The sequence below is a fragment of the Bubalus kerabau genome, chromosome 7 (genome assembly GCF_029407905.1).
Source record: "Bubalus kerabau isolate K-KA32 ecotype Philippines breed swamp buffalo chromosome 7, PCC_UOA_SB_1v2, whole genome shotgun sequence".
Classification (NCBI taxonomy): Eukaryota; Metazoa; Chordata; class Mammalia; order Artiodactyla; family Bovidae; genus Bubalus; species Bubalus kerabau.
The window spans coordinates 73,730,316-73,755,968 of NC_073630.1; the positions used below are offsets into that span (position 1 = coordinate 73,730,316).

A 25,653-nucleotide genomic window follows, 5' to 3' on the forward strand; every position below is an offset into this window, starting at 1 on the left:
TCCTTAAAATATGATTTAATTCCAAATATGAAGAAATTTCAAACAAAATGTTAAAAAAGCAAGATAATAATAATCACACTGTTCTTTCACTCCCAATATGCAAAGAACAGCACAATTCTTTATGTAAAGTCAAGTTAACTAGAGACTTGTATTTCTGGGTAGGATGTGAACACTCAAGCCAACACTTTCACCACAAACTGAAATGGATAAACTGAAGAAATAACAAAAACAAACAAACAAAAAACATTATTTTTAAAACATCAGAACATTCTGGGAAGCAACAAGGCCTGGATGAAATAAAATCCAGAGAAGGAAAGCACCCTTTCTAAATCATTTGATGATTATGTATCAACCATTTTCTTTCTTTGTTGATTAGAGAAATCCGCCAAGGATTAGGTTTGACACAACCAGTGGGACTCTTACTAAGGAAAGAGGAAATCAAGAGAGCTTTGACAGATTGCACAGCCTGGCTCAGTGGACTGGAAATTAGATGTACCCTAAAATGCAAAGCCAGTTTTCCCAAGAGACATTACTGACTTCTGGGGTAGTATAGAAGGGTGGGGGACCAAGACAAACAGGCAGAAAAAGATTACTCATAGTCTCTCAGTACTTAGGAGACAAAATTCTGCTAGAGGGAAGAGGATCTGCAACAAACTCAAAATTGGTATACTCCTCAAAACACTTGAACATGCATAAAATCTAAACTCAAAATATCCAAAGGATACATACAACTTTCTGAGGAAAGGAGGCAAAGACCTGCTAGGCCTCAATCAAAAGTCTAGAAGGGCCATAACCAAGAAACAGAAAACTAGGTATTGACGATGAATCACTTACCAGTCCAACCTAGCTCAATCTCTGATTAGATCAAAGTGATCATTTTTCCTCACTCTATCTGCCTGAATTGATGCTTTTGAACTGTGGTGTTGGAAAAGACTTTTGAGAGACCCTTGGAATCCAAGGAGATCAAATCAGTCAATCATAAAGGAAATCAGTCCTGAATATTCATTGGAAGGACTGATGCGGAAGCTGAAACACCAATACTTTGGCCACCTGATGCGAAGGACTGACTCATCAGAAAAGACTCTGATGCTGGGAAAGATCGAAGGCGGAAGGAGAAGGTGACGACAGAGGAGGAGATGGTTGGATGGCATCAGTGACTCGATACACATGAGTTTGAGCAAGTTCCGGGAGTTGATGATGGACAGGGAAGCCTGGCGTGCTGCAGTCCATGGGGTCGAAAAGAGTCAGCACGACTGAGTGACTGAACTGAACTGATCTGCTTCAAAGAGGATAGATGGGACCCTTGGTTTTGAAGATTTCTTCTGGAAGTTCTACTTCACTCTATTTATAATACTTAACATAAAATTAAAAACTTTAAGAGCCAGGAAAATAGGACCAATAATCCAAAGAAAAAACCCACAGAAACAAATCCAGAGATAATCCAAGTACTGGTCTTAGTTGACAGGAATTTAAATTAACTATGATTAGTATGTTCAATTATAGTGGGAAATGGACAAAATGGGTGAAAAAATGAAGAACTTCAAAAGAGGACTACACTATAAAAACATCAAATGTACCTTGTAGAACTGAAAAAATAGTGTCTGAAATCAAGAACCCATTTCATAGGGTAAGAACAGACTGGATGCTGAGGAAGATGAGCAAAGCTTTCTACAAATCACCACATCAATACTATGTCATAAATATTCAGAAAGAACTGGATGTCGGTCAGCTCTCAGCAAAACACATTTTAAAGAAGTCTAACACGACTGAGCGACTTCCCTTTCACTTTTCACTTTGATGCATTGGAGAAGGAAATGGCAACCCACTCCAGTGTTCTTGCCTGGAGAATCCCAGGGATGGGGGAGCCTGGTGAGCTGCAGTCTATGGGGTCACACAGAGTCGGACACAACTGAAGTGATTTAGCAGCAGCAGCACATCTTTAAAGTCCCAGTGCCATCTCTGCACATTTAAGATTCAAAGTTTGCTTTTTTGCATTATCCTCCTTTATAATGAGAAATTAGTAACAGGTTTTTATTGTTTGGTCGCTGAATTGTGTCGGGCTCTTTTGCAACCCCATGAACTGTAGCCCATCTGGCTCTTCTGTCTATGGGATTTCCCAGCAAGAATACTGGAGTGGGTTGCCATTTCCTTCTCCAGGGGATCTTCCCAACCTAGGGATTGAAGGCACATCTCCTGCATTGGCAGGCAGATTCTTTACCACTGAGCCATCAGGGCCTTAACAAGTTATTTTAGTTGTTGTTGTTCAGTTGCTAAGTCGTGTCCAACTCTTTGTGACCCCATGGACTGCAGCATGCCAGGCTCCTCTGTCCTCTACTATCTCCCAGAGTTTGCTCCAATTCATGTCCCCTGAGTTGGTAATGCTATCTAACCATCTCATCTCTGTTGCCCCCTTCTCCTTTTGCCTTCAATCTTTTCCAGCATCAAGGTCTCCCTTCAACTAAAAACAAATAATCAGTGCCATTCACACTAATGGTAGTAATTTAGTTTATGTAAGAATGTTTTCCAAGTTTCAATCCTAAAATATTTTTTAAAATGAAACAGCAATAAATATATTCTTCTGGTCATAACATTTTTACATGAGATCCCTTTCCCACAGCAACTGAAGTAAGATTTGAAAGAAGTTAAACCTATTTCTTTATCATGATAATACGGGAGGAATTAAGGCAAAAAACTGCAAATGGAATACCTAGCATTAGAATCAGAAAACCCAACTTTACCTTCAGTGAGAGTTCCTGTCCCTCCTACAATGCATTAACTCACTACATAACATTCTCAATCTAAGAGCAAATATACAAGTTTTAAGGAAGGGTATAATATTATAAACAATAAAAACTTTATCAGAAATAGTATGTACTTATTTATTAGGGAGCAAGAACCTGATAATTTTTCAAATATAGGGATACTGATTTTTTGTTTTTATAAAACTAAAAGAGAAGCAAAAGCAATGTATCAACTCTCATTTGTCCAACTGGAATTTAGTATAAAATCTGATTAAAATATACTGTTTTCTTGCATCTTTATTTCTTTTATGGCCTCCTTCCTTTACTGTGAGTTTGTATTTTCAAGAAATACAAATTTGTTTAACTATTAGGGAAAAAAAAAACAGGAAAGTTAAATCTGCCAAAAAACTGGAAGTATTGCAAAAGCTGGTATTAAATGCTTGAACATTACTACCATTTATAAATCAACTGGATAAACTTAGGTAAATCATTATATAAGACTCTATGGACCTGAATTTCCTGTCATGTGAAATAATGATCTTTTAAGTTCCTTTAAAACCTCTAAAATAGCCCTGGCTTCCCGATTAAAACTGAACTATAATAAAGCATAAAAAAATAACTGATTTTGTATCCTTATCAAAGAGTGAAAAAAAAAAGTATGAGATCTGGAGCTTTCAGCCTAGGGTTCTAACTATGGCCTAACTTTGTAGACAGTGGGATCTCAGTTTGATCTGAGCTTCAGTTTTCTCATCCTTAAATAAGAATAATATGAATGTCTACTCTTGGAATTTGGGGAAGACTGAATGACACAGTACAAGTAAACCGATTAACTCAATCCCTGGTGTACAATGAACATTCAATAATTAGTTATTAGATGTTACCACGATATTTACCACATAGGTATTGTAAAGATTAAAAGAGAACATATGGGTTTTGCAATATATATGTGTATCAAAATATTGTATCAATGCTGTATACCTTAAACTTACATAGTGTTATGTGTCAATTGTGTGTGCATGTGAATGTGTGCTAAGCCGTTTCAACTGTGTCCGACTCCTTGCAACCCTATGAATTGTAGCCCACCAGGCTCCTCTGTCTATGGGATTCTCCAGGCAAGAATACTGGAGTGAGTGGGTTGCCACGCCCTCCTTCAGGGGATCTTCCCAACCCAGGGATCGAACCCACATCTCCTATGGCTCGTGTGTTGCAGGCGGATTCTTTACAGCTGAGCCACTGGGGCAATAATGCTGGGGGGAAAAGAATGCATGGGGTAGATCTTATGCTAAATGTTCTCATCACACCTATACATACAAAAAAAGAGGGAGGAAAGGAGTGAATTACTAGAGGATGGTTAGGTTTATGGCATCGTTTATAATGATGGTGTCACAGGTGCATACTTATTTTGAACACATGAATACCCTAATAATTATGTTGTATTTATAGAAATAAAGCAATTGGATAGCATTCTTTTTAAAAAAAGGTTAGCACTGATTTTCCTAAACCTTCAGTCTATAATAATGTCATAAGAATACATTTAGTTCACCATCTCGTTTACCAGAAACTTTTCAAGATCCCCTCCTTCTCTAAAATTTTGTTATGATGCTTTTAAGTTTGTTTTGCTTTCATTATCTGCAACATGTTAGAAGCATCTTTCTAATTCTTCATCTAAATGTTCACCGCAATTCTCATCTTATGATTCAAAGTGAATATAATTGCTCAAATCCAAAACACAGAATAAATTAGAGTTCTAAAAGTTCTAGGTATCTTTTAATATTGGTGTTATAACTGAGTAAGTAAACTCCAAGTTCCTCACACACACAAATATTTGCAGCTTTCTGGTTATGATTCTCCCAGGCTCACTTTCTCTTGAATTTCTTTAAATCCTACAAGGCTGCATTCTCACTTAAAACCCTCGACTCCTGACCTCTTCCATTTGGATTTTCTACTCCTACTATATACCCCAACCAAAGTAACTCACTATTATTGAATAACTAAATCTGAAGTAGAGAGAAAAGACATTTAGAAATAAATCTAAGCACATTACAACTTAAAGTAAAAGAAATAAAGTTTGATTAAAAAAAAGACTTGTAGCTCATCTAAGTTTCAAAACTAAATAGCAAAATCTAAAAAAAAAAAACAAAAAACAAACCTCAGAGAAGCCAAAAAAGTAAAAGAAAAACTAGGACCAAAAAACTAAAGACAGAAAACAACAAAATTCTGTAAAGCAATTATCTTTCATTAAAAAAATAAATGTTTTAAAAAATTTAAAAGTAAATACTAAAATGTCAATCTTTAAATTGGAAATAAAAATCAATATTAAGAACTTCTTTACTTAGAGCTTGAAAATAAGGATGTTTTTGTTGACTTACACAGCTCAGTTTTCAAAGGATTATAGATTTTCAGGACTGGAGAGTACCTAGAGAGATCAGTCAGCCTTTCCTCTCCTGAGATTAAAAGAAAAATAAAAGTAGGGGGTAAGGTGGTGAAACTTCAGGCTCAGAGAGGTTTTAAGTGACTCAAAGTCGCTCAGCTTCAAACAGTGATTTACTATCTTTTGTACTTTATCACACTATCCCTGCAGAAAAAAATGTCTGTTATTTACTCTAGAAGACAAATGCTTTCATTTTCTTAGGAATTTTGTTTTGAAATAGTGAGGACTATGTCTTCTGAAATGTTATGATCTTACTACTCAAGAATTTCAAAAGCCAAAAGGTACATTCATTCAGTAAACATTTATTGAACACAAAACAGATGAGAGGCACTGTGATTTTAATAGCAACAGCCATTAACTAAGCAACTTGCTCTTATTTTTAAAACAATACTGCAAGGAAGAGACTAAGCTCATCTTAGAGAGGTAAAAACTGAGGTTTAGAGTGTGTGAACTGATCAGTGTTCTGAGTAAGTGCCACTTTCCAAACCAGTTCTTTCCAGCATCAAAGTCCAGGTCCCAGCTACCACATGTTGCAGCCTACTTCCCTATTCCTAAAGAAATGATTCCCTGATATAGGTCTAAATACAGAAGAGTACAAAGAGAATGGAAATATACACTACGTACAACAAATTCATATTGAGAACACTTTTAGAAAGCCACGCAATTTTATTCCTTATAGGTAAGAGGTTAAAGCACTAAAAAAAAAAAAAAAAAAAGGTACAACAACTCACAAGATTAAGAAGTCGGTATATAAACATTCTAAAACTTACAGTTCTTCAACCAGAAAGGACAATGGCTGAGCATACATATAAACAAAGTCCATAAAATCACTAAAGCTGGGATATTATATATGTTCATCATATATATATATATATATGCAAAGTCTCAAAAGACTGAAACTAATAGTTACTTTAGGATGGAAAACAAAAAACACTGTAACCATGTACAGTAAAATTATGAATTTTTTTCCTCAATACATGAGCCAGGCTAAAACCAAAAAAGTCATAAAGAGTTCACTTACTTAGACATCAATTTTCAAAACTATAATACTACAATTAAGGCCCAATCAAGAAGCAAAGTATAAACAAAAGTATTAACAAAAATAAGGTTTTGCAAAGTAAATGTCATAAAATCTATTTAATGAAGCTGAAGCATTGTACCTGCTTATAAGCTCCTCAGACTCACACTAAGAACTACCAAAAGGCTGAGGTTTCCTTTATTGTCTTCCAAGCATTTATCACTATTTGTAATTACCTAATTGCCTTTTTGTCTATTTTTTAAGTCCACAAGAGTAAACACATAACCTCTTAACATCATTTGAAGCAATACCAAGCCCACAGTGTGGCTCTAGAAATAATTAATTGAATTAATGGAAAAGTAACTTCCAGAGAATGGTGTATTAACAGCTTAAAGTGCTTAGTCCTTCAGTTGTGTCTGACTCTTTGAGGACCCATGGACTATAGTCACCCAGGCTCCTCCATCCATGGGATTCTCCAGGCAAGAATACTGTAGTGGGTTGCCATTTCCTTCTCCAACAGCTTAAACTAATGATAAGACAGATATATTCATACTCTAAGACTTCCAATGTTATTCAGTAAGTCATTTTAAACATTTTCTATTAAAACAAATAAATATTATATAATAGAATGTAAAATTCAAATGCGTGTCTGAGATATAACACAAGACTTCAAAAATATTTTGTTATTGCAGGTGGCTACTTCATATTTCTAGGACATACATTTATTGTCTTTTGCTATTAGAGCTGCTGCTGCTGATGCTAAGTCGCTTCAGTCGTGTCCGACTCTGTGCAACCCCATAGATGGCAGCCCACCAGGCTCCCCTGTCCCTGGGATTCTCCAGGCAAGAACACTGGAGTGGGCTGCCATTTCCTTCTCCAACGCATGCAAGTGAAAAGTCAAAGTAGAGTCGCTCAGTAGTGTCCGACTCTTAGCGACCCCATGGACTGCGGCGCACCAAGCTCTTCCATCCATGGGATTTTCCAGGCAAGAGTGCTGGAGTGGGGTGCCATTGCCTTCTCTGTTATTAGAGCTACTTCATGGAAAAAGCAAAACAAGTACTTATAAACGTGAACTATTTCTGAGCTCACCTAGCCAGTTCTCCAAACAGACTACATGCTCTTTCAATATAGCATTAATATAAATCTTTCAATCCCAAGCACAGTACTTATTTGTCAAAAATGCTTTTAGGACATTCAGACTTTCATTTTCAGCAAAGATGCAGCAACAGTCACCAGATTTACCCTCTGGCCTGAGACTACCAAAACAAACAAAACAACAGAAACCCAAAAAGCAAGACTATTGGTGTCAGAGAGTTTCCAGGCCACAGTAAATGGAAGGACAGCCTAGACAAAGCCTGGCAACTCTGAGTTAAGGAGACAAGAGAATTGAGAAACCAAGGCAACTTGAAGCCACAGAACAGAGTACCAAAGAGGAAAGTGTTTCAAAGAACTCCAAAGATCTGCATGCAGACAGTCCACACTGAATATTAAGGTGACTGCTGAGCAGTACATGCTGGTAAGGGAACTACCAAAGGTAGAGCAAAGAACTACTAGAAAGGATGAGAGGTAAGAATGTCCAAAGATCCAGCACAAAGATCTGACAAAGATACAGCACAAAGCCTTTTTCCATTAGCCAGACTAGAGAACATCACAATTAACAAGCTACTGAGTAGAATAACCAGCAAGATCCTGCCTTACCAGTGTTTAGCCCTAGATCAAATACTGCTATGGATACTCAAAAAGTTAAGCACCCTCCTAGGTATATACCCAAAAGAACTGGAAAAAAGTATCAAACAAATACATATACAACCGTGTCCATAATAATAGCACTATTGGGCAGAAAAAACCTGAATGCCCATCAATGGATGAATGGATAAACAAATTATGATGGTGTATACATAGGCTTCCTTCCCTGGTAGCTCAGCTGGTAAAGAATCTGCCTGCAATGCAGGAGACTTGGGTTCGATCCCTGGGTTGGGAAAATACCCTGGAGGAGGGCATGGCAACCCACTCCAGTATTCTTGCCTGGAGAAGCTCCATGGACAGAGGAGTCTGGCAGGCTACAGTCCATGGGGTCGCAAAGAGTCGGACACAACTGAGCAACTAAGCACAGCATGGTGTACATGGTGTATACAAAGGAATATTATTCAATCATAAAAAAGAATGAAGACTTGAGACCTATTATAACACAGAGGAACCTTAAAAACATTACACCAAGTGAAAGAAGCCAGATACAAAGGGTCATATACTGTATATGATTTCACTTACGAAATAACCAGAATAAATAAATCCATAGAGATAGAACACACACAGTCTGTGGACAGTGGTGGGGAGCCACACTACAAGGCATGTGGGATCTTAGTTCCCTGATCAGGAATTAAACCCATTTCCCTGCAGTGGAAGCATGAAGCCCTAACCACTGGACACCAGGGAATTACTGGAAGTACAAAGTCTTAACCATTAGACCATTAGAACAGTCTCTAAACTGTTCACTTTATAATGGTTAATTTTTGTTATGTGAATTTCACTTTGATAAACTATTATTTTAAAAATTTAAGAAGGCTGAAAATGAAAACCAAGAATTGATTAGGAGAAAAGAATACAAATTTAAAATGAAAGACTTAAATTTAGCCAAATTGATAATTACAATAAATGTATATGGTGCAAAATTTCTAATTAAAAGACAGAGTGTCAGACTGAATAAAAACTGAAAACAAAAATCAAGACTTAACAGTGCCTAAAAGAAACAAATTTTAAATAATGGCACAACTAAGTTAAAAGTAAAAGACAGAAAAAGATATGCCATGCTAACATTAATCAAAAAAAAGATGGAATGACAATATTAAAACTAGAAAAAGGTGTATTTCGGAGAAAAAAATAAAGAAGGTCAATGTCATAATGATAGAGGTCAATTCACGGAGTAGACACAAAAATCTGAAACTTATGTACCTAATTACAATGTCAAAATAAATTTTAAAAATGCTAAGAATAAATAGACAAATCTACAGTTACATAAATACAGTCATAGAGTTTAATATCCCTGTCTTGATAACTAACAGTACTAGACAGAAATTCAGTAAGACTATAGAAGGTCTGACATTATTAACCAACTTAATCTAATTGAATTAAAACACACCACGCCACCCAAAGGAAGATGAAAACACATTATTTTCAAGTGCACAAGGATCATTTACCTAGAAAGTTCATATTCTGGGTAATAAAATAAATCTTAAAAAATTTACAAGGATTCAAAACATACAAAGTATTATCTAATCACAATGAAATTAAAAATTGGCAACAGAAAGATATCTATAAAAGTCTCCCAAATATCTGGAAGCCAAATAAAATACTTCTAAATAATGCATTGGTTGTACAAAAAAACCAAAAGAGAAATATGAAAGTAAAAGAAACTGAATGAAAATTAAAACACAACATACCAAATTTGGGCAGTACAGCTAAAGCAGTACTCAGGAAGAAAATTTTTAACATTAAATATCAAAAGGTCTCAAATCAATGACCTTTGATTTCAACTTTAAAAAAAACTACCAAAACAGAGTAAGAAGAAGAAAGAATAAAAGTTAGAGTGGAACCTATGAGATATTAAACATTAACTTGATATAAACAATAAAATCAAAAGTTGATCTCTGAAATTAACAAAACTAATAAACCACTAGCCAGATTGGTCAGAAAAAAGAGAGAACAAGGAATAAATTAACAATTTTAGGAATTAAGCAGTTGTATTACTAGAGATTTTACAAGTAGTGAAAGAATAATGAATATTATGAACTGTATGAAAATTCAACTACTTAAATAAAACAGACAAATCCCTTGAAAAACAGAAACTATGAGGCTCAATGAAGATAAAGTAGGTAACCTGAAAAGTTCCATATATATTAAATAAACTGAATTTGTAGTTTAAATAATTCCAACAAAGAAAATTACAAGTCCAGATGGCTTCACTGGTGAATTTTCCTAAAACTTAAGAAAGAAAGAATGCATATTCTGCACAAACTCTTTCAGAAAACTGAAAAGGAGAGAACACTTCACAACTCATTTTGTGAGCTATCACTACCCTAATGCCAAAGTCAGATATGAGAAAAGAAGACTACAGAAAAGATATCCCTCATGAACAGACAGAGGACTTCTAAACAAACTTGAAGTCTAAAAATTCAATCAATTCCACATATTTCTAAACTAAAAATAAAAAACTATATAACCACTCTAAAGAAGCAGAAAAGGTATCTGACAAAATCCAACATCTATTCCTGATGTAAACTCCCCACAAAGCAGTAGAATAAAACTTCCTCATATGACAAAGAACATCTACAAAACCCCATAATATGATATGGAATGATAAAAATGTGAATACATTCCCCCTAATATCAGAAGTAAGACAAGGACATCTATTCTCATTACTTTTTAAAAAATTTTTTGGCTCTGCGGGATCTTTGTTGCTTCACGGGGACTTTCTCTAGTTGCCCCAAGTAGGGGCTACTCTTTGTTGTGGTGAGTGGGCTTCTCATTGCAGAGGATTCTCTTGTTGAAGAGCACAGGCTCTAAGCATGGGGGCTTCCGTAGTTGCAGCACGTGAGCTCAGTAGCTGCAGCATGTGGGCTCTAGGGCATAGGCTCAGTAGTTGTGGCACACGAGCTTAGCTGCTCCATGGCATGTAGAATCTTCCCAGACCAGGGATTGAACCTGTGCCCCTGCACTGACAGGCAGATTCCTATCCACTGTGCCACCAGGGAAGTCCCTGTTCTCACTACTTCAGTCAAAGATTTTCTGGAGATTCTAGTCAGTGCATTTAGAAATAAAGAAATTAAATCCAAAGCAAGGAGAAGAAGTAGTAAAAATAAGAGCAAAAAAAACCAATGAAATTAAAAACAGAAAAATAGAAAAAAAATCAGGCCTTAAAGGAGTCCACTTACATCACTCCTACTCAACATTTTACTGGAAATTCTACCCAATGAAAAAAAGAGAAAAAGAAATAAAAGGCATACAGATTAGAAAACAAGAAATAAAACAACATGGTTATCTATGTAGAAAATCCCATAGAATCTATAAAAATATTCCTGAAATACAGTAAGGTCATAGGACACAATGCCAATATACAAAAATCAACTGCATTTTTTATGTACTGGCAATGAACTGGAAATCAAAATTTTTAAAATACCATTAATAACATCAAAAACAAAGAAACACATAAAGCTAATAAAATATGTGCATGATCTGTATTCTACACAAAAAAATTAGAAAATACTGATGAAAAAGAAATCAAAGATCTAAATAAATGAAGAGGTATATAACACACTCATGGTTTTGAAGACTTGTTAAAGATGTCAATTTTTTCCAAATTGATTTATAATTTCAAACCAATCAAAACTGTAACTTTTAAAAGACAAGCTGATTCTAAAATCTGTGTGGAAAATGAAAATAGAATAGCCAAAACAATCTTGAAATAGAAGAATGAAGTTTAGAAGACTTGTCCTACCTGATTTCAACACTTATTATAAAGCTATAAAGCACTAAACTACACACACACACACGCTTTTATAATACTTTATAGTTTTATGGTAGTAGTACAGTACTATAGCGTGGCTTCCCTGGTGGCTCCATGGTAAAGGATCTGCCTGAGAGTACAGAAACTCGGGTTCAATCCCTGGGTTGGGAAGATAGAGGGAAATAGCAATCCACTCCAGTATTCTTGCCTGGGAAATCCCATGGACAAAGGAGACTGATGTGCTACAGTCCATGGGGGTGCAAGAATCAGACATGACTTAGCAACTAAACAACAAATAGTACTATAGCAAATACATATACTATAAAGCTATGAATTATTACAAATGAGACCACATGGTATTAAAATCAAGATAGACACATAAAAATCAATAGAACAGAGTCCAGAAATAGATCCACATAAATATGGTTGACTGACTTTTGACAATATACAATGGCAATTTATAGGAAAAGGATGCTTTTTTCAACAAATCATCCTGGAAAACTTGAAGTCATATGTAAAAAATGAATTTTGACCTGTATCTCACACCCATACAAATATGGATTCAAAATGGGTCATAAAATACAGAAAGATCATAGGAGAAAAATGTGACCCTAATTTAGGCAAAGAATTCTTAGATATGATGACAAACACACAATTTTTAAAAAATTAATATACTGGACTTAATCAAAATAAAAAATTTTTGCTCTACCAAAGACATTAAGAGAATGAAAAAACAATTACAGACTGGAAAAATATATTTGCAAGTTAAATATCTCACAAAGGATGTCCTTCAACTGGCAAATGGATAAACAAATTGTAATATATCCAAACAAGAGAATGCTTCTCAGATTTCTACGTATCGGTCCTATTCTATTGATTTCTATGGGTCCATCTTGAGTTTAATACCATGTGGTCTTATTTATAATACTTTATAGCTTACTTTGTCTTATTTTGTAAGACGAAAAGGGCAAATAAAATGATAAATAAAAGGTTAAAAATCCCTGCTTTAAATCCCACCCCCATCTGACAAAGCATCCCTTTTTTCAGGGCCTCTAACATAGAGTCGGACACGACTGAAGGGACTTAGCAGCAGCAGCAGCAACACCCTTCATATATGCAAGAAGGGTCCCTCTCTCCAATTATGTAACAGCTTATACCCATGACAGGGAAACAGTTTTTTAACCAGTAATCATTATTTGTTTATGCCTACTGGACAGCAGAGTCCATATAAAATTAAATCATAAACATATATACAAGAAAGACTTCAGAGGTAATAATACAAAGTTGAATGAAATATACTTTCTGAAACTATAGACTGAAATAACCTAAAAAAGTTAATCTACCTTATGTCTCAAATAAGAAAGAATTTAATGAAAGCATCCAAAATATGATCTTGTTACTAAGAATGCATGGAAAAGAGTAAGAAGTTTCTTTTTGTTTTCTAAATCCTACACTGTGCACACATTACAATATCTTATTTATTCATTAAAAAAAAATAAAAATAGCTGTTTCAAAGGTTTCTATAGTAATAATACTCTTTAATTCCTTGGGTTAAATAACAGCAACCAACCAAGCAAGGAAGTTACAGCAGTCACATAAGCATTGGAAATGCCCAAAAAGTAGGAGGGAGTGAGGGGATCTAACTACAAGAGCTACAAATTCAACTGTGGATGCAGGAAAAATCAGACTTTTTTCTTTTAATCTATGGTAGGAAGATGATCTGGTGAGTACTATTTGGGGGAAAAAAGAAATATTCTTCAAATATAAAAAATTAAATATTACAATAGCAATTCTATTACAAGGCAGTATCTACTTCCTATCAATAAAATGCACTAGCTAAAAACCTCTTCCAGTAAAATATACATCTTATTTTGTAAGACAAAAAAGGGCAAATAAAATTTGCTTTTCTATATTTCTTATGATTATTTGATGACAAAATGAAATGTAGCCACACAAAACTATTCATTCTCTTCCAATGTATTTCATTTTTATACATATAATTGCCATAATTTTTAAAGCCTTATAACAAAAAAATGTAACGTTCAATCTGTACTAATTTGCCATACCTCTACCCACATCTTGGAAATTTTTTATTATAAGCAGTCAAAATTATTAGTCTTTAGATCATTTGTTCGCCTTCCCTGGTGGCTCAGTCAGTAAAGAATCCATCTGCACTGCAGGAGACCTGGGTTTGATTCCCAGGTCAGGAAGATTCCCTGGAGAAAGAATGGCTACCTACTCCAGTATTCTTGCCTGGAAAAATCCCACAGACAGAGGAGCCTGGAGGGTTACAGTCCATGGGGCCGCAAGAGTCGGACACAACTTAGCAACCAAACCACTACCACCATCAGACCATTTTTTTCAGATTATAAGATTACTATTTCATCACAGGAAACTTGTAAAATAACAGCAACAAAAACTCTTTAAATAAAAAGAGAAAATCAAATTTTCCACAATTTTAACAAACATTGTTACCATTTTTTTCTGAGGTACTATCTTATAGATCAGTAATAATGCTATTAATCAACATTTATTAGACTTACCTTGAACTATTCAGCTAAAACCTTTACAAACACTATTTCATCCTTACAACAGTCCTATTCAGTAGGGAGGTAAATATTGCCATTTTACAGATATGGCAACTAGAGTTTCAAGAGGTTAGGAAACACATTCTAGGTGGTCACAGAGATAAGTGGCAGACCTTAATACAAATTTTCAATTACCACCATCAATGGATATATAGATAAGGCTGTACTCCATTCTAACGTAATGTCTTACATCATAAAAATTACATGTTATTTTTAGATGGCTATTGAATATAACAGTATATGGTCAATCACTTCTCTACTGGATCAAATTATTTTTGTATATTATTCAGAATAGTGACTCATTCAATACAAAAAATAAAAACTAGATAGTGCAAGATCTCGCTTGTCTACTTCTAAATTTAAATTAAAATATATAATTCAACTTACTCTTTTACTGAGGCAAATAACTGGCCACATACTGCAACCTAAAGTGCAGCAGCAACAAAGGCAGCCACAAAGTAGCCAACGTACATTAACAGGAAGATTCTTCTTAAGACAACTGTTAACTCTGTTGATGCTGGCTTTAAATTCTTCAGGAGCTACCTAAAGAAAAATTTTAAGAAATAACAATACTGAAACATTAATGTCAATAAACACGTCTAATATAAATTTTTTTCTAATTTGTTAGGAAAAGACTATTTTTGAGGTATTTAAATAATGTCTAAATAATTGACACTCACTTTTCCAGTTAATGAAGAGGGGAATTCTGATTCAAATTTGTTGCTCAGTCCAAATCTATTTTTTTTAAAAAAAGAAAAATATGTTATTATATGTCACTGTTGCAAAAAACAGACCATTTAACTTAATAAAAGGTCAAGTAAATAAGAGCACAACTTTGTAACTTTATACACAGAGTAACAATGGAAGCTTAAGACATTATAATTAGCAATTTACGAAATGCAAAAAGCAATTCTGCAGCTGAATCAAAACTTTTATACAAGAGGTTAAGAATATATATAGACATCATTTTTCTTGGAGTTATCTTTGTGAGCCAAATATTAATGAAACAGAAAACAACACAACTGTCCAATTTTGTCAAAATTACTAAGATTCTTCCAATTAAGTAACCAAAAGCTAAAATCTCTGCTATTAATTACTCTTTAGGTTAAGAATATTTTGTTAATACTCAACAAAATAGTAACTTGTCTAAGAATGCAAATAACATTTTCTAAGACCAGCATATCTACACTGCTATTACACCTAGAGAATGTTACAAATATTTGGAACAACATGGCTACTTTAACTTTCAAATACTAAGACATTTGCTATACATTATTTTCAAAGAAATGAAACCAAGGTAGTACATTTTAACATCTTTAAGCTTTTAAATGTTTGCACAGATCATGAAGACTGACTGGGCACTTGACTATTTCTTTGCATAAGTTAGCAGGAAAGAAAAAAAACACTCATAGACACATTGGTAACAGCAGATTGCACCCTGGAAATAAAATTGAGATGTTTATATATGATAATTTTTTACTGGATTCTGGAGCCAAATCTTTTTTCCAGTTTTATTGAGATTTACTTGGCATATAAAACTGTATTAGTTTAAGATATACAACCAAATGATTTGATACATGCATACACTGTGAAATGATTACCATAATAAGTTCACTAGTTCATATCCATTCACCTCACATATTTTTTTTTCTCTTGTGAAGAAAATGCTTAAAATTCACTGTCTTAGCAGCCAGTCTTGAATACACAAGACTGCATCTTAAATAGCTGGCACTGATAAGAGGGATCCCCTGGGATATTCTGTATGAAAGAGCTGGCCAGGGTTTCTGACTCAACCATCAGTGAAGCCACAGAGAGAAATTAAGTAGGTATTCTGTGTTAAGGCAGTAAGGGGTGTTGGAGACTGGCCAGGTATTGCGTGAATGTAATGAATCAGATCCAGCTGACTACTGTCACACTAGAATGCAGGACTAACTTTGACAGTCTGTATGACTTTCTTCTACTAGGAGGAGCTAGAAAGCCAGACCTCTATGCAAAATTTCCCACCTTTAAAATAGTGTGCAAGTCAATCACAGCACTTCTGTGAGTCAGGTTGTCATTTGCATCATGACCTAGACTTCTCCACAACATCTAGATGGTGGCATCAGAGACTATCCTGTCATCATCTTAAAGTACTTTCAAAAAGTATTTAATAGTAGCATTGAAATAACATCAATATGTCTTTATAAACAATGGATACTATTTATGAAAAAAACTACAATTACCTAGGTCCAAGACAAAGTTCTCTTCACACTAAACATAAACCATTACTATTTAATATAACTCTGGTATTGGTGATATTCTCTTTCCAAGACTCTGAGTTAAACCTATTTTTAAATATGGGGGCCTCAGAACAATGTGGTTCTACCTGAGATTGCCCCTATAGATAATTCACCTCCAACTGCAAAGGTCCTAGCACAAGGAAAAGGTATACAGTGCTTGCTGATAGTTCTGAGGTCTCTAGATAATGGACTTCCTTTTCATCTATTTCTCTTAGAGGAGATATGATTCAACAAATATTTACTGTCAGTACAGTAGCTCAGTCGTGTCCAACTCTTTGCAACCCCATGAATCACAGCACGCCAGGCCTCCCTGTCCATCACCAACTCCCGGAGTTCACTCAGACTCACGTCCATCTAGTCAGTGATGCCATCCAGCCATTTACTGAGTGTTGGCTTCTAAATTATACATTTCCATTTCTTGTGTCATCTCCTTTTGTCTGATGACTTTCTCCTTCAATCAATAGGTTTCATTTCAATCATGTTTATTATTGCAATTAACCATCTCCTTCCAACTGGTTTTGAAATCTTTTTAGAAAAGCAACAGCCAGATACCTCCAAGTCTCCTAAAGATAAGTGTCTTCCCATATCATCTTCAGCCATTAATATTTAATATATTTAAATATTTAAAACAGAATATTTTATCAAATACCAACAGTTTGCCAGGTAATATGCTATGTTGGAGGCAGCAGTCCAGCATGAGTATAAACATCTATTTCCTTTCTTTCCCAAGACTGGATACTCCCTACAATAGGGCTGAGAGGCTGGGTGTTGATGCTTTACCCAGGAAGCACTACCAACTAATTGCCCTGCTGTTCCTGTAAGTCAAGGTTCCTTTTAAGTCAGGCTAGTAGTTATTCTTCTGAGTAAGAACTCGCAGTTACAAGGACTTTCCTTAGGCACTCCCCTCTTCAGTCATACTTTTGATGTGTCTTAAGAACAGATAGTAACCCTTCTTCTTTCTTCATCTCGCCCCCAAAAGAATGACATGTTCACAATAGATGGGACTGCTTAGCTCTGCCACCAGCCTTTAACTTTGTGCCAATAATTTTTCCATTTTGCCTCACTTGTGGTTTCCCACCTTCTGAACAAGAATACCTATAAAGAGTGTCAAAAAGATACTGCTGTTGAAGAGCTTGGAGTCTCCCCAGCCCACAGGAGTGAATCCCAACAGCAATTTGCTTTCCTTTTAAAAGTCTTAAAAAGACATTTACATCTGAATCAAGTACTTCGCAATTACTGGCAGATCGAGCCATGATAACCAGGCACCCTTTCCATTTGTACTCTGCTATATTTAAACATTTGGTGTCAGGACCTCTTTGCTCTCTTAAACCCTTGAGGACTTCACTGAACTTAAGTTTATGCGATTTATATTTATCACTATTTTGGATTATACATTAGAACGGAAACCCCTAAAACATTTAAAATATTTTTTCATAAATGAGTCCACTGTATGCTAATGAAAATGTTTTTATGACAAATATTTTTCAAAGCCAAGAACTTTAATTTAGTGAGATCTTCACAAATCTCTTTAATGTCCAACAATGGGAGACAGCTGAATTTTTACATCTCTTTCTGCATTCAGTCAGTAGTAACACACTCTTTTGTGTGCATGAGTGCTCAGTCGTGTCTGACTCTTTGCAACCCCATGGACTGCAGCCCACCAGGCTCTTCTGTCCACAGAAATTTTCCAGACAAGAACACTGAAGTGGGTTGCTATTTCCTACTGCAGGGGATCTTCCCAACTCACACTCATGTCTCCTGCATTGGCAGACGGATTCTTTACCACTGCAGCCACCAGGTAATCCCCCATGCTCTTTTGGTTAATGTTTATAAAGAACATTTGAGTATCACCAGATATGTAGTTGAAAAATTCTGTATATTCTTTGCTATTATAACACTTGATAAGTGGTAGCTTATTAAGAATTTTTTTGCGAGGCGGAAAAGAATTTTATCAATGAACTTTTAATACTTTGTTAAATTAAAATCCACTGTATATCTTTTTTTTACTAGCTTTTTTTTTTTTTACCGATACCTGATTCTATAAGTTCATATATTTGTACCTTGGAAAACACTGGTAGATTGAGTGATGCAGATTTCCAAATGTTGATACACGTCATTGTGTGATATCAGAATCATCACACTATAACCACCTATCTCATCAAAAGTTTTGGGAAGTTGTCAAGCTCACAGTGGCAGATATAAGTTTTCCAAAAATTCCAATTTTCATCTGAAAGCTGGAATTATTCATAACAAATGCTATCAGCTGTTCTACCTGAAGTGAGTCTTTCTTTACTTTAGAAAAGAGGCTGAATAACCAGCAGTATATAAATAAAAGAAAAGAAAATGGTTGCTTTAAGTTACCATTAACACCTTAAAAACTAACTTCAAAACATATTACTTTAATAGATGACTTTCTCCCTAGCTTTGAATGTTGCTGTTGGAGACAGGCAGTAGCTGTGGGTTTTAACAAGTGTCCTTCGTAGCCATAAGCAATAAAAGAAGGAAAAATGCAAGGAAAAGTTGGAAACAAGGAAAGAGAAAAGAAACAAAGAAGAAAATGAAGACTGACAAAGTGTTACCAAAGACTGTCTTAATTACTATTCAATACTTACTACCTATCAGTCCATTAGATGTTTGAAAGAAAATGTAGACATGTGCTACATCTAGGTGGTGATGGAATTCCAGTTGAGCTATTTCAAATCCTTAAAAATGATATTGTTACAGTGCTGCACTCAATATTCCAGCAAAATTGGAAAACTCAGCACTAGCGACAGGACTGGAAAAGGTCAGTTTTCATTCCAATCCCAAAGAATGGCAATGCCAAAGAATGTTCAAACTACTACACAATTGTACTCATCTCACACGGCAGCAACGTAATGCTCAAAATCCTCCAAGCCAGGCTTCAACAGTACGTGAACCGTGAACTCCCAGATGTTCAAGCTGGATTTAGAAAAGGCAGATAAATCAGAGATCAAATTGCCAACATCCACTGGATCATCGAAAAAGCAAGAGAGTTCCAGAAAAACATCTGTTTCTGCTTTACTGACTATGCCAAAGCCTTTGACTGTGTGGATCACAATAAACTGTGGAAAATTCTGAAAGAGATGGGACTACCAGACCACCTGATCTGCCTCCTGAGAAATCTGTATGCAGGTCAAGAAGCAACAGTAAGAACTGGACATGGAACAACAGACTGGTTCCAAATTGGGAAAGGAGTACATCAAGGCTGTATATTGTCACCCTGCTTATTTAACTTATATGCAGAGTACATCATGTGAAATGCTGGGCTGGATGAAGCACAAGCTGGAATCATGACTGCTGGGAGAAATATCAATAAACTCAGATATTCAGATGACACCACCCTTATGGGTGAAAGCAAAGAAGAACTAAAGAGCTTCTTGATGAAAGTGAAAGAGGAGAGAGAAAAAGTTGCCTTAAAATTCAACTTTCAGAAAACTAAAATCATGGCATCCGGTTCCATCACTTCATGGCAAACAGATGGGGAAACAATGGAAACACTGACAGACTTGATTTTGGGGGGCTCCAAAATCACTGCAGATGGTGACTGCAACCATGAAATTAAGATACTTGCTCCCTGGAAGAAAAGCTTTGACCAACCTAGACAGCATATTAAAAAGCAGAGATGTTACTTTGCCAACAAAGGTCCATCTAGTCAAAGCTATGGTTTTTCCAGCAGTCATCTGTGGATGTGCGAGTTGGACTATAAAGAAAGCTGAGCATCGAAGAATTGATGCCTTTGAACTGTGGTGTTGAAGAAGACTCTTGAGAGTCCCTTGGACTGCAAGGAGATCCAACCAGTCCATCCTAAAGGAAATCAGTCCTGAATATTCATTGGAAGGACTGATTCTGAAGCTGAAACTCCAATACTTTGGCCACCTGGGAAAGACTGAAGGCAGGAGGAGAAGGGGACAACAGGGGATGAGATGGTTGGATAGCATCACTGACTCAATGGACATGAGTTTGAGTAAGCTCTGGGAGTTGGTGTTAGACAGGAAAGCCTGGTGTGTTGCAGTCCATAAGGTCACAGAGTTGGACACGACTAAGCGACTGAAGTGAGTTGAGCTACATCTACATCTATTCCTATTACCTGAAAGATTTTGTCCTGAATCACTGTTAAAATAATCATTGCTTTAGAAGTGATAAAAGATTTAAACTGTTTTCAAAGAATGGCAAAAAGATAAAACACATCAAACTTAGCCTATTTTACTCTTATATATTACAAGTTTACGATCTACTAGAACTTGGAGAAAAAGAGAATTCATTCAAATCAAACTATTCAGCACCTTCTATGTAACATTTCATGATCACAAAACCCTACAAAGGAAGTCTTGCATAGCTTAAAATTTTTTTAAGGAAGAAAGCATTTATGAGGCCAATTTTTAGCTTTTGCATGTGTGTGGGGGTGGGGGATGGGGTGGATTTTAGTTCTCTGACCAGTATTGAACCTGGGCCCGTGGCAGTGAAAGTGCCACTTTCTAACCACTGGACTGACAGGAAATTTCTCCAATTCTTACTTTTATATAAAGTGAGGTAATTTTGAAAGTTCTTCAGTTCAGTTCAGTTCAGCCGCTCAGTCATGTCCGACTCTCTGTGACCCCATGAATCACAGCACACCAAGCCTCCCTGTCCATCACCAGCTCCTGGAGTTCACTCAACTCACGTCCATTGAGTCGGTGATGCCATCCAGCCATCTCATTCTCTGTCATTCCCTTTTCCTCCTGCCCCCAATCCCTCCCAGCATCAGAGTCTTTTCCAATGAGTCAACTCTTTGCATGAGGTGGCCAAAGTACTGGAGTTTCAGCTTTAGCATCATTCCTTCCAAAGAAATCCCAGGGCTGATCTTTAGAATGGACTGGTTGGATCTCCTTACAGCCCAAGGGACTCTCAAGAGTCTTCTCCAACACCACAGTTCAAAAGCCTCAATTCTTCGGCACTAAGCCTTCTTCACAGTCCAACTCTTGCATCCATACATGACCACTGGAAAAACCATAGCTTTGACTAGATGGACCTTTGTTGGCAATGTCTCTGCCCTTCAATATGCTATCTAGGTTGGTCATAACTTTTCTTCCAAGGAAGTTCTTATAATATATCTGGTGAAGTTCTGCAAAGGCACTGAAACTTTACACCTAAGTTTAAATGGAATCTTGAAATAGGATTCTTTTACTCATACCCCACCTACTTTCATACCACTGTCACCTCATTCCTAATCTACAGCCAAAACTTAGAGTAAGCGACTCTAATCTGCTACCCTGCACTCTCATCTTCATCCAATTCAGAACCTCTCTTCATGATAGATCCTACCCTTTCCAAACTTCTTTTAATATTTAACTTTGGAACCTCTAATTATTGATCTGCTACTTGGATACCTTAAATAGGTGTATTTTCTCCTATGAAATGACAATCTCTCCTTAGAAATTCTCAACTACAGCTCATTCTCTGGAGTCCATCTTCCAGACTCCATCTTCCATGTTTTTGTAATACTTGACTATATTCTCTCTTGCATAGCAAATTATCATGTCTCACTATAGTAATTTCATAAGCCTAATTCCATACCTTGATAATCAGTGAGATGGTTATAGGTAGGCATGATATCTTAACTGTCTTTATATTCTAAATGTCTGGCCCAATGCCTGATAAATATTCAATAAATATTTGCTAAATAAATTAATTTCCAAGCCAGAAAAATGGTTTACATTTTATTATCTCCTCACTGCAAACTTCCACTCCACTGTTCTCTCTTCTGATGCACATGATTCTCACATTGTTCCAAGCCCCAACCATCATTTTCAGTATTCCAGGTCACTCCCTCTGTGTTGAGGATCCCCAAGATCATCCTCCGGTTTGATGATTCACTAGCAAGACTCAAGGGACTCAACATATTGTACTCAGAGCTAGATTTACTACAGCAGAAGGGTACAAAGCAAAATCAGCAAAGGGAAGAGGGATATGGGGTGAAGTTTAGAGGAAACCAGAAACAAGCCTGCAAGAATCTCTTCTCAATGAAGAATACAGGATGTGCTTAGTTCCTCCAGGAACTAGTTTTCACAACATATATATAATGTTGTCTACCAGGAAAGCTCATTAGAGAGTCAGTACCAAAGCTTTTACCAGGGACTAGTCACATAGGCCCCCTCGGCTCAGCATGTACCAAAATTCCAGACACATGTACAAACTTTCCAGAAGGAAAGCAGACGTTCAGTATAAACCACATACTTGTACAGTTTAGGCACAGTGAGCCATTCTTATCAATTCTGGGCATAGTGGGAACACTTCCAAAGTACAAGTTCTCAGACACCAACCAAAAACCAACACAGCAAACAAGGCTTTTTAAGGATAGCAGTCTCAAGTCTGCTATGTTCTTTTCTGCACAACTTCACACTTTCTAAGGACACAGACATTTATGTCACAGTTTTACCTTTCTACAACACGTCCTGTCTTTATCCCAAATAACAACTGAGCAACTTCACTTCACTTCAGTAACTTTATCATCTTTCTCAATGAGTGAGTGAGTGAAGTCGCTCAGTCGTGTCCGACTCTTTGCGACCCCATAGACTATAGCCTACCAGGCTCCTCCGTCCATGGGATTTTCCAGGCAAGAGTACTGGAGTGGGTTGCCATTTCCTTCTCCATCTTTCTCAATGGAGGCAAGCTAATCATTTGATATGGTGCATCTCCTTCAGCCTTCTCTGCAATCTACTCATTTCTCCCTCTTTTGGGGCTCCTTACATGAAGCTTACAAAATTGCCTAAGTCTACTCAGCCTAAGAATCTGAACTCCTATTTTCCTCTCCCTCAACATATGATGGCATCCATGTCTTTTCCTTCCTCATCCAGTGTCTTGAAAAAGTCTTCCACATTGATCTCTTTATCTCACCGCTCATTCATTATTCAAACCACTACAATCCAGGATGTAATCCAAATTTCTCTACTAATGAGATTGCTCTCAACAGAATAGTTGAAAAGACTCTTCGTTGAGTCCTACTTATAGAGCATGCTTTCTCCTAGCAAACAACTTGATTACTAGAGTAGGCAATGTCTTATTTGGTACCAGTTCAGTTTAGTCACTCAATTGTGTCCCACTCTTTGCAACCCCATGAACTGCAGCACACCAGGCCTCCCTGTCCATCACCAACTCCTGGAGTTCACTCAAACTCACATCCATCAAGTCGGTGATGCCATCCAGCCATCTCAGCCTCTCTTGTCCTCTTCTCCTCCTGCCCCCAATCCCTCCCAGCATCAGAGTCTTTTCCAATGAGTCAACTCTTCACATCAGGTGGCCAAAGTACTGGAGTTTCAGCTTTAGCATCATTCCTTCCAAAGAAATCCCAGGGCTGATCTCCTTCAGAATGGACTGGTTGGATCTCCTTGCAGTCCAAGGGACTCTCAAGAGTCTTCTCCAACACCACAGTTCAAAAGCATCAATTCTTCGGCACTCAGCTTTCTTCACAGTCCAACTCTCACATCCATACATGACCACAGGAAAAACCATAGCCTTGACTAGATGGACCTTTGTTGGCAAAGTAATGTTTCTGCTTTTCAATATGCTATCTAGGTTGGTCATAACTTTTCTTCCAAGGAGTAAGCATCTTTTAATTTCATGGCTGCAATCACCATCTGCAGTGATTCTGGAGCCCACAAAAATAAAGTCTGACACTGTTTCCACTGTTTACCCATCTATTTCCATGAAGTGATGGGACCAGATGCCATGATCTTTGTTTTCTCACTGTTGAGCTTTATGCCTACTTTTTCACTCTCCTCTTTCACTTTCAAGAGGCTTTTTAGTTCCTCTTCACTTTCTGCCATAAGGGTGGTTTCATCTGCACATCTGAGGTTATTGATATTTCTCCTGGCAATCTTGATTCCAGCTTGTGCTTCTTCCAGCCCAGCATTTCTCATGATGTACTCTGCATATAAGTTAAATAAGCAGGGTGACAATATACAGCCTTGACATACTCCTTTTCCTATTTGGAACTAGTCTGTTGTTCCATGTCCAGTTCTAACTGTTGCTTCCTGACCTGCATATAGGTTTCTCAAGAGACAGATCAGGTTGTCTGGTAGTCCCATCTCTTTCAGAATTTTCCACAGTTTGTTGTGATCTACACAGTCAAAGGCTTTGGCATAGTCAAGAAAGCAGAAAGAGATGTTTTTCTAGAACTCTCTTCCTTTTCCATGATCCAGCGGATGTTGGCAATTTGATCTCTGATTCCTCTGCCTTTTCTAAAACCAGCTTGAACATCTGGAAGTTCACAGTTCACATATTGCTGAAACCTGTCTTGGAGAATTTTGAGCATTACTTTGCTAGCATGTGAGATGAGTGCAATTGTGCGGTAGTTTGAGCATTCTTTGGCATTGCCTTTCTTTGGGACTAGAATGAAAACTGACCTTTTCCAGTCCTGTGGCCACTGCTGAGTTTTCCAGATTTGCTGGCATATTGAGTGCAGCACTTTCACAGCATCATCTTTCAGGATTTGAAATAGCTCAACTGGAATTCCATCACCTCCACTAGCTTTGTTCGTAGTGATGCTTTCTAAGGCCCACTTGACTTACAGCAAATACTTTCTTTGCTATGTCTTTTATTTCTGTGAAAGCTTTGCTTTTTAAATCTATTCTACTCCAGCCAAAGCAATATTGTCAGATAAAGTTTTAATGAAACCATCCTTTTTTATTAAATGGACAAAAAAAGCCACATACTTCATGTTTGCTAACTACAAAATACCATCTTTAATGATTTTGATGTGACATAGGTTACTTAGTTTTGATACTACCTTAGTTCTAGTTCAGCAGGAGGGTTGGAGGAGAGGGGCTGGTGTTTTTGCTTTTTTAAGTTTGGCAGGAGGTAGGGTTTGTTAGCAGTGAAAGTGACATCTGTTTCAGTTTAAATTAACAGCATTAGAAATTACTCCTTTTATCCATTATGTTCCTTCAAGTTTGAGGTTCTTAAATATAATAATAATAATCTACTTTATTCTAAGTCAAAGTATAATTGGCCATGGACAGTAATAAAAGGGTCAAATTTCTTAAAATAATAATTCAACATGCTTGAAAGAAGAAGAATGGGTAGGAAGCTGAATTCAAC

At 36.5% G+C, this 25,653-nt stretch overlaps 1 protein-coding gene across 1 annotated transcript in view; it reads right to left on the bottom strand.

Annotated features, from left to right (window-relative positions):
- Positions 1-25,653, bottom strand: part of CHIC2 (cysteine rich hydrophobic domain 2) — a 58,325-nt gene that overhangs the window by 11,982 nt on the left and 20,690 nt on the right. The window contains exons 2-3 of the mRNA XM_055588588.1: positions 14,959-15,013; positions 14,666-14,821 (exon numbers count right to left, since the gene is read on the bottom strand). Of these exons, the coding sequence (XP_055444563.1) occupies positions 14,666-14,821; positions 14,959-15,013 (211 nt within the window). The remainder of the gene's footprint in view (positions 1-14,665; positions 14,822-14,958; positions 15,014-25,653) is intronic.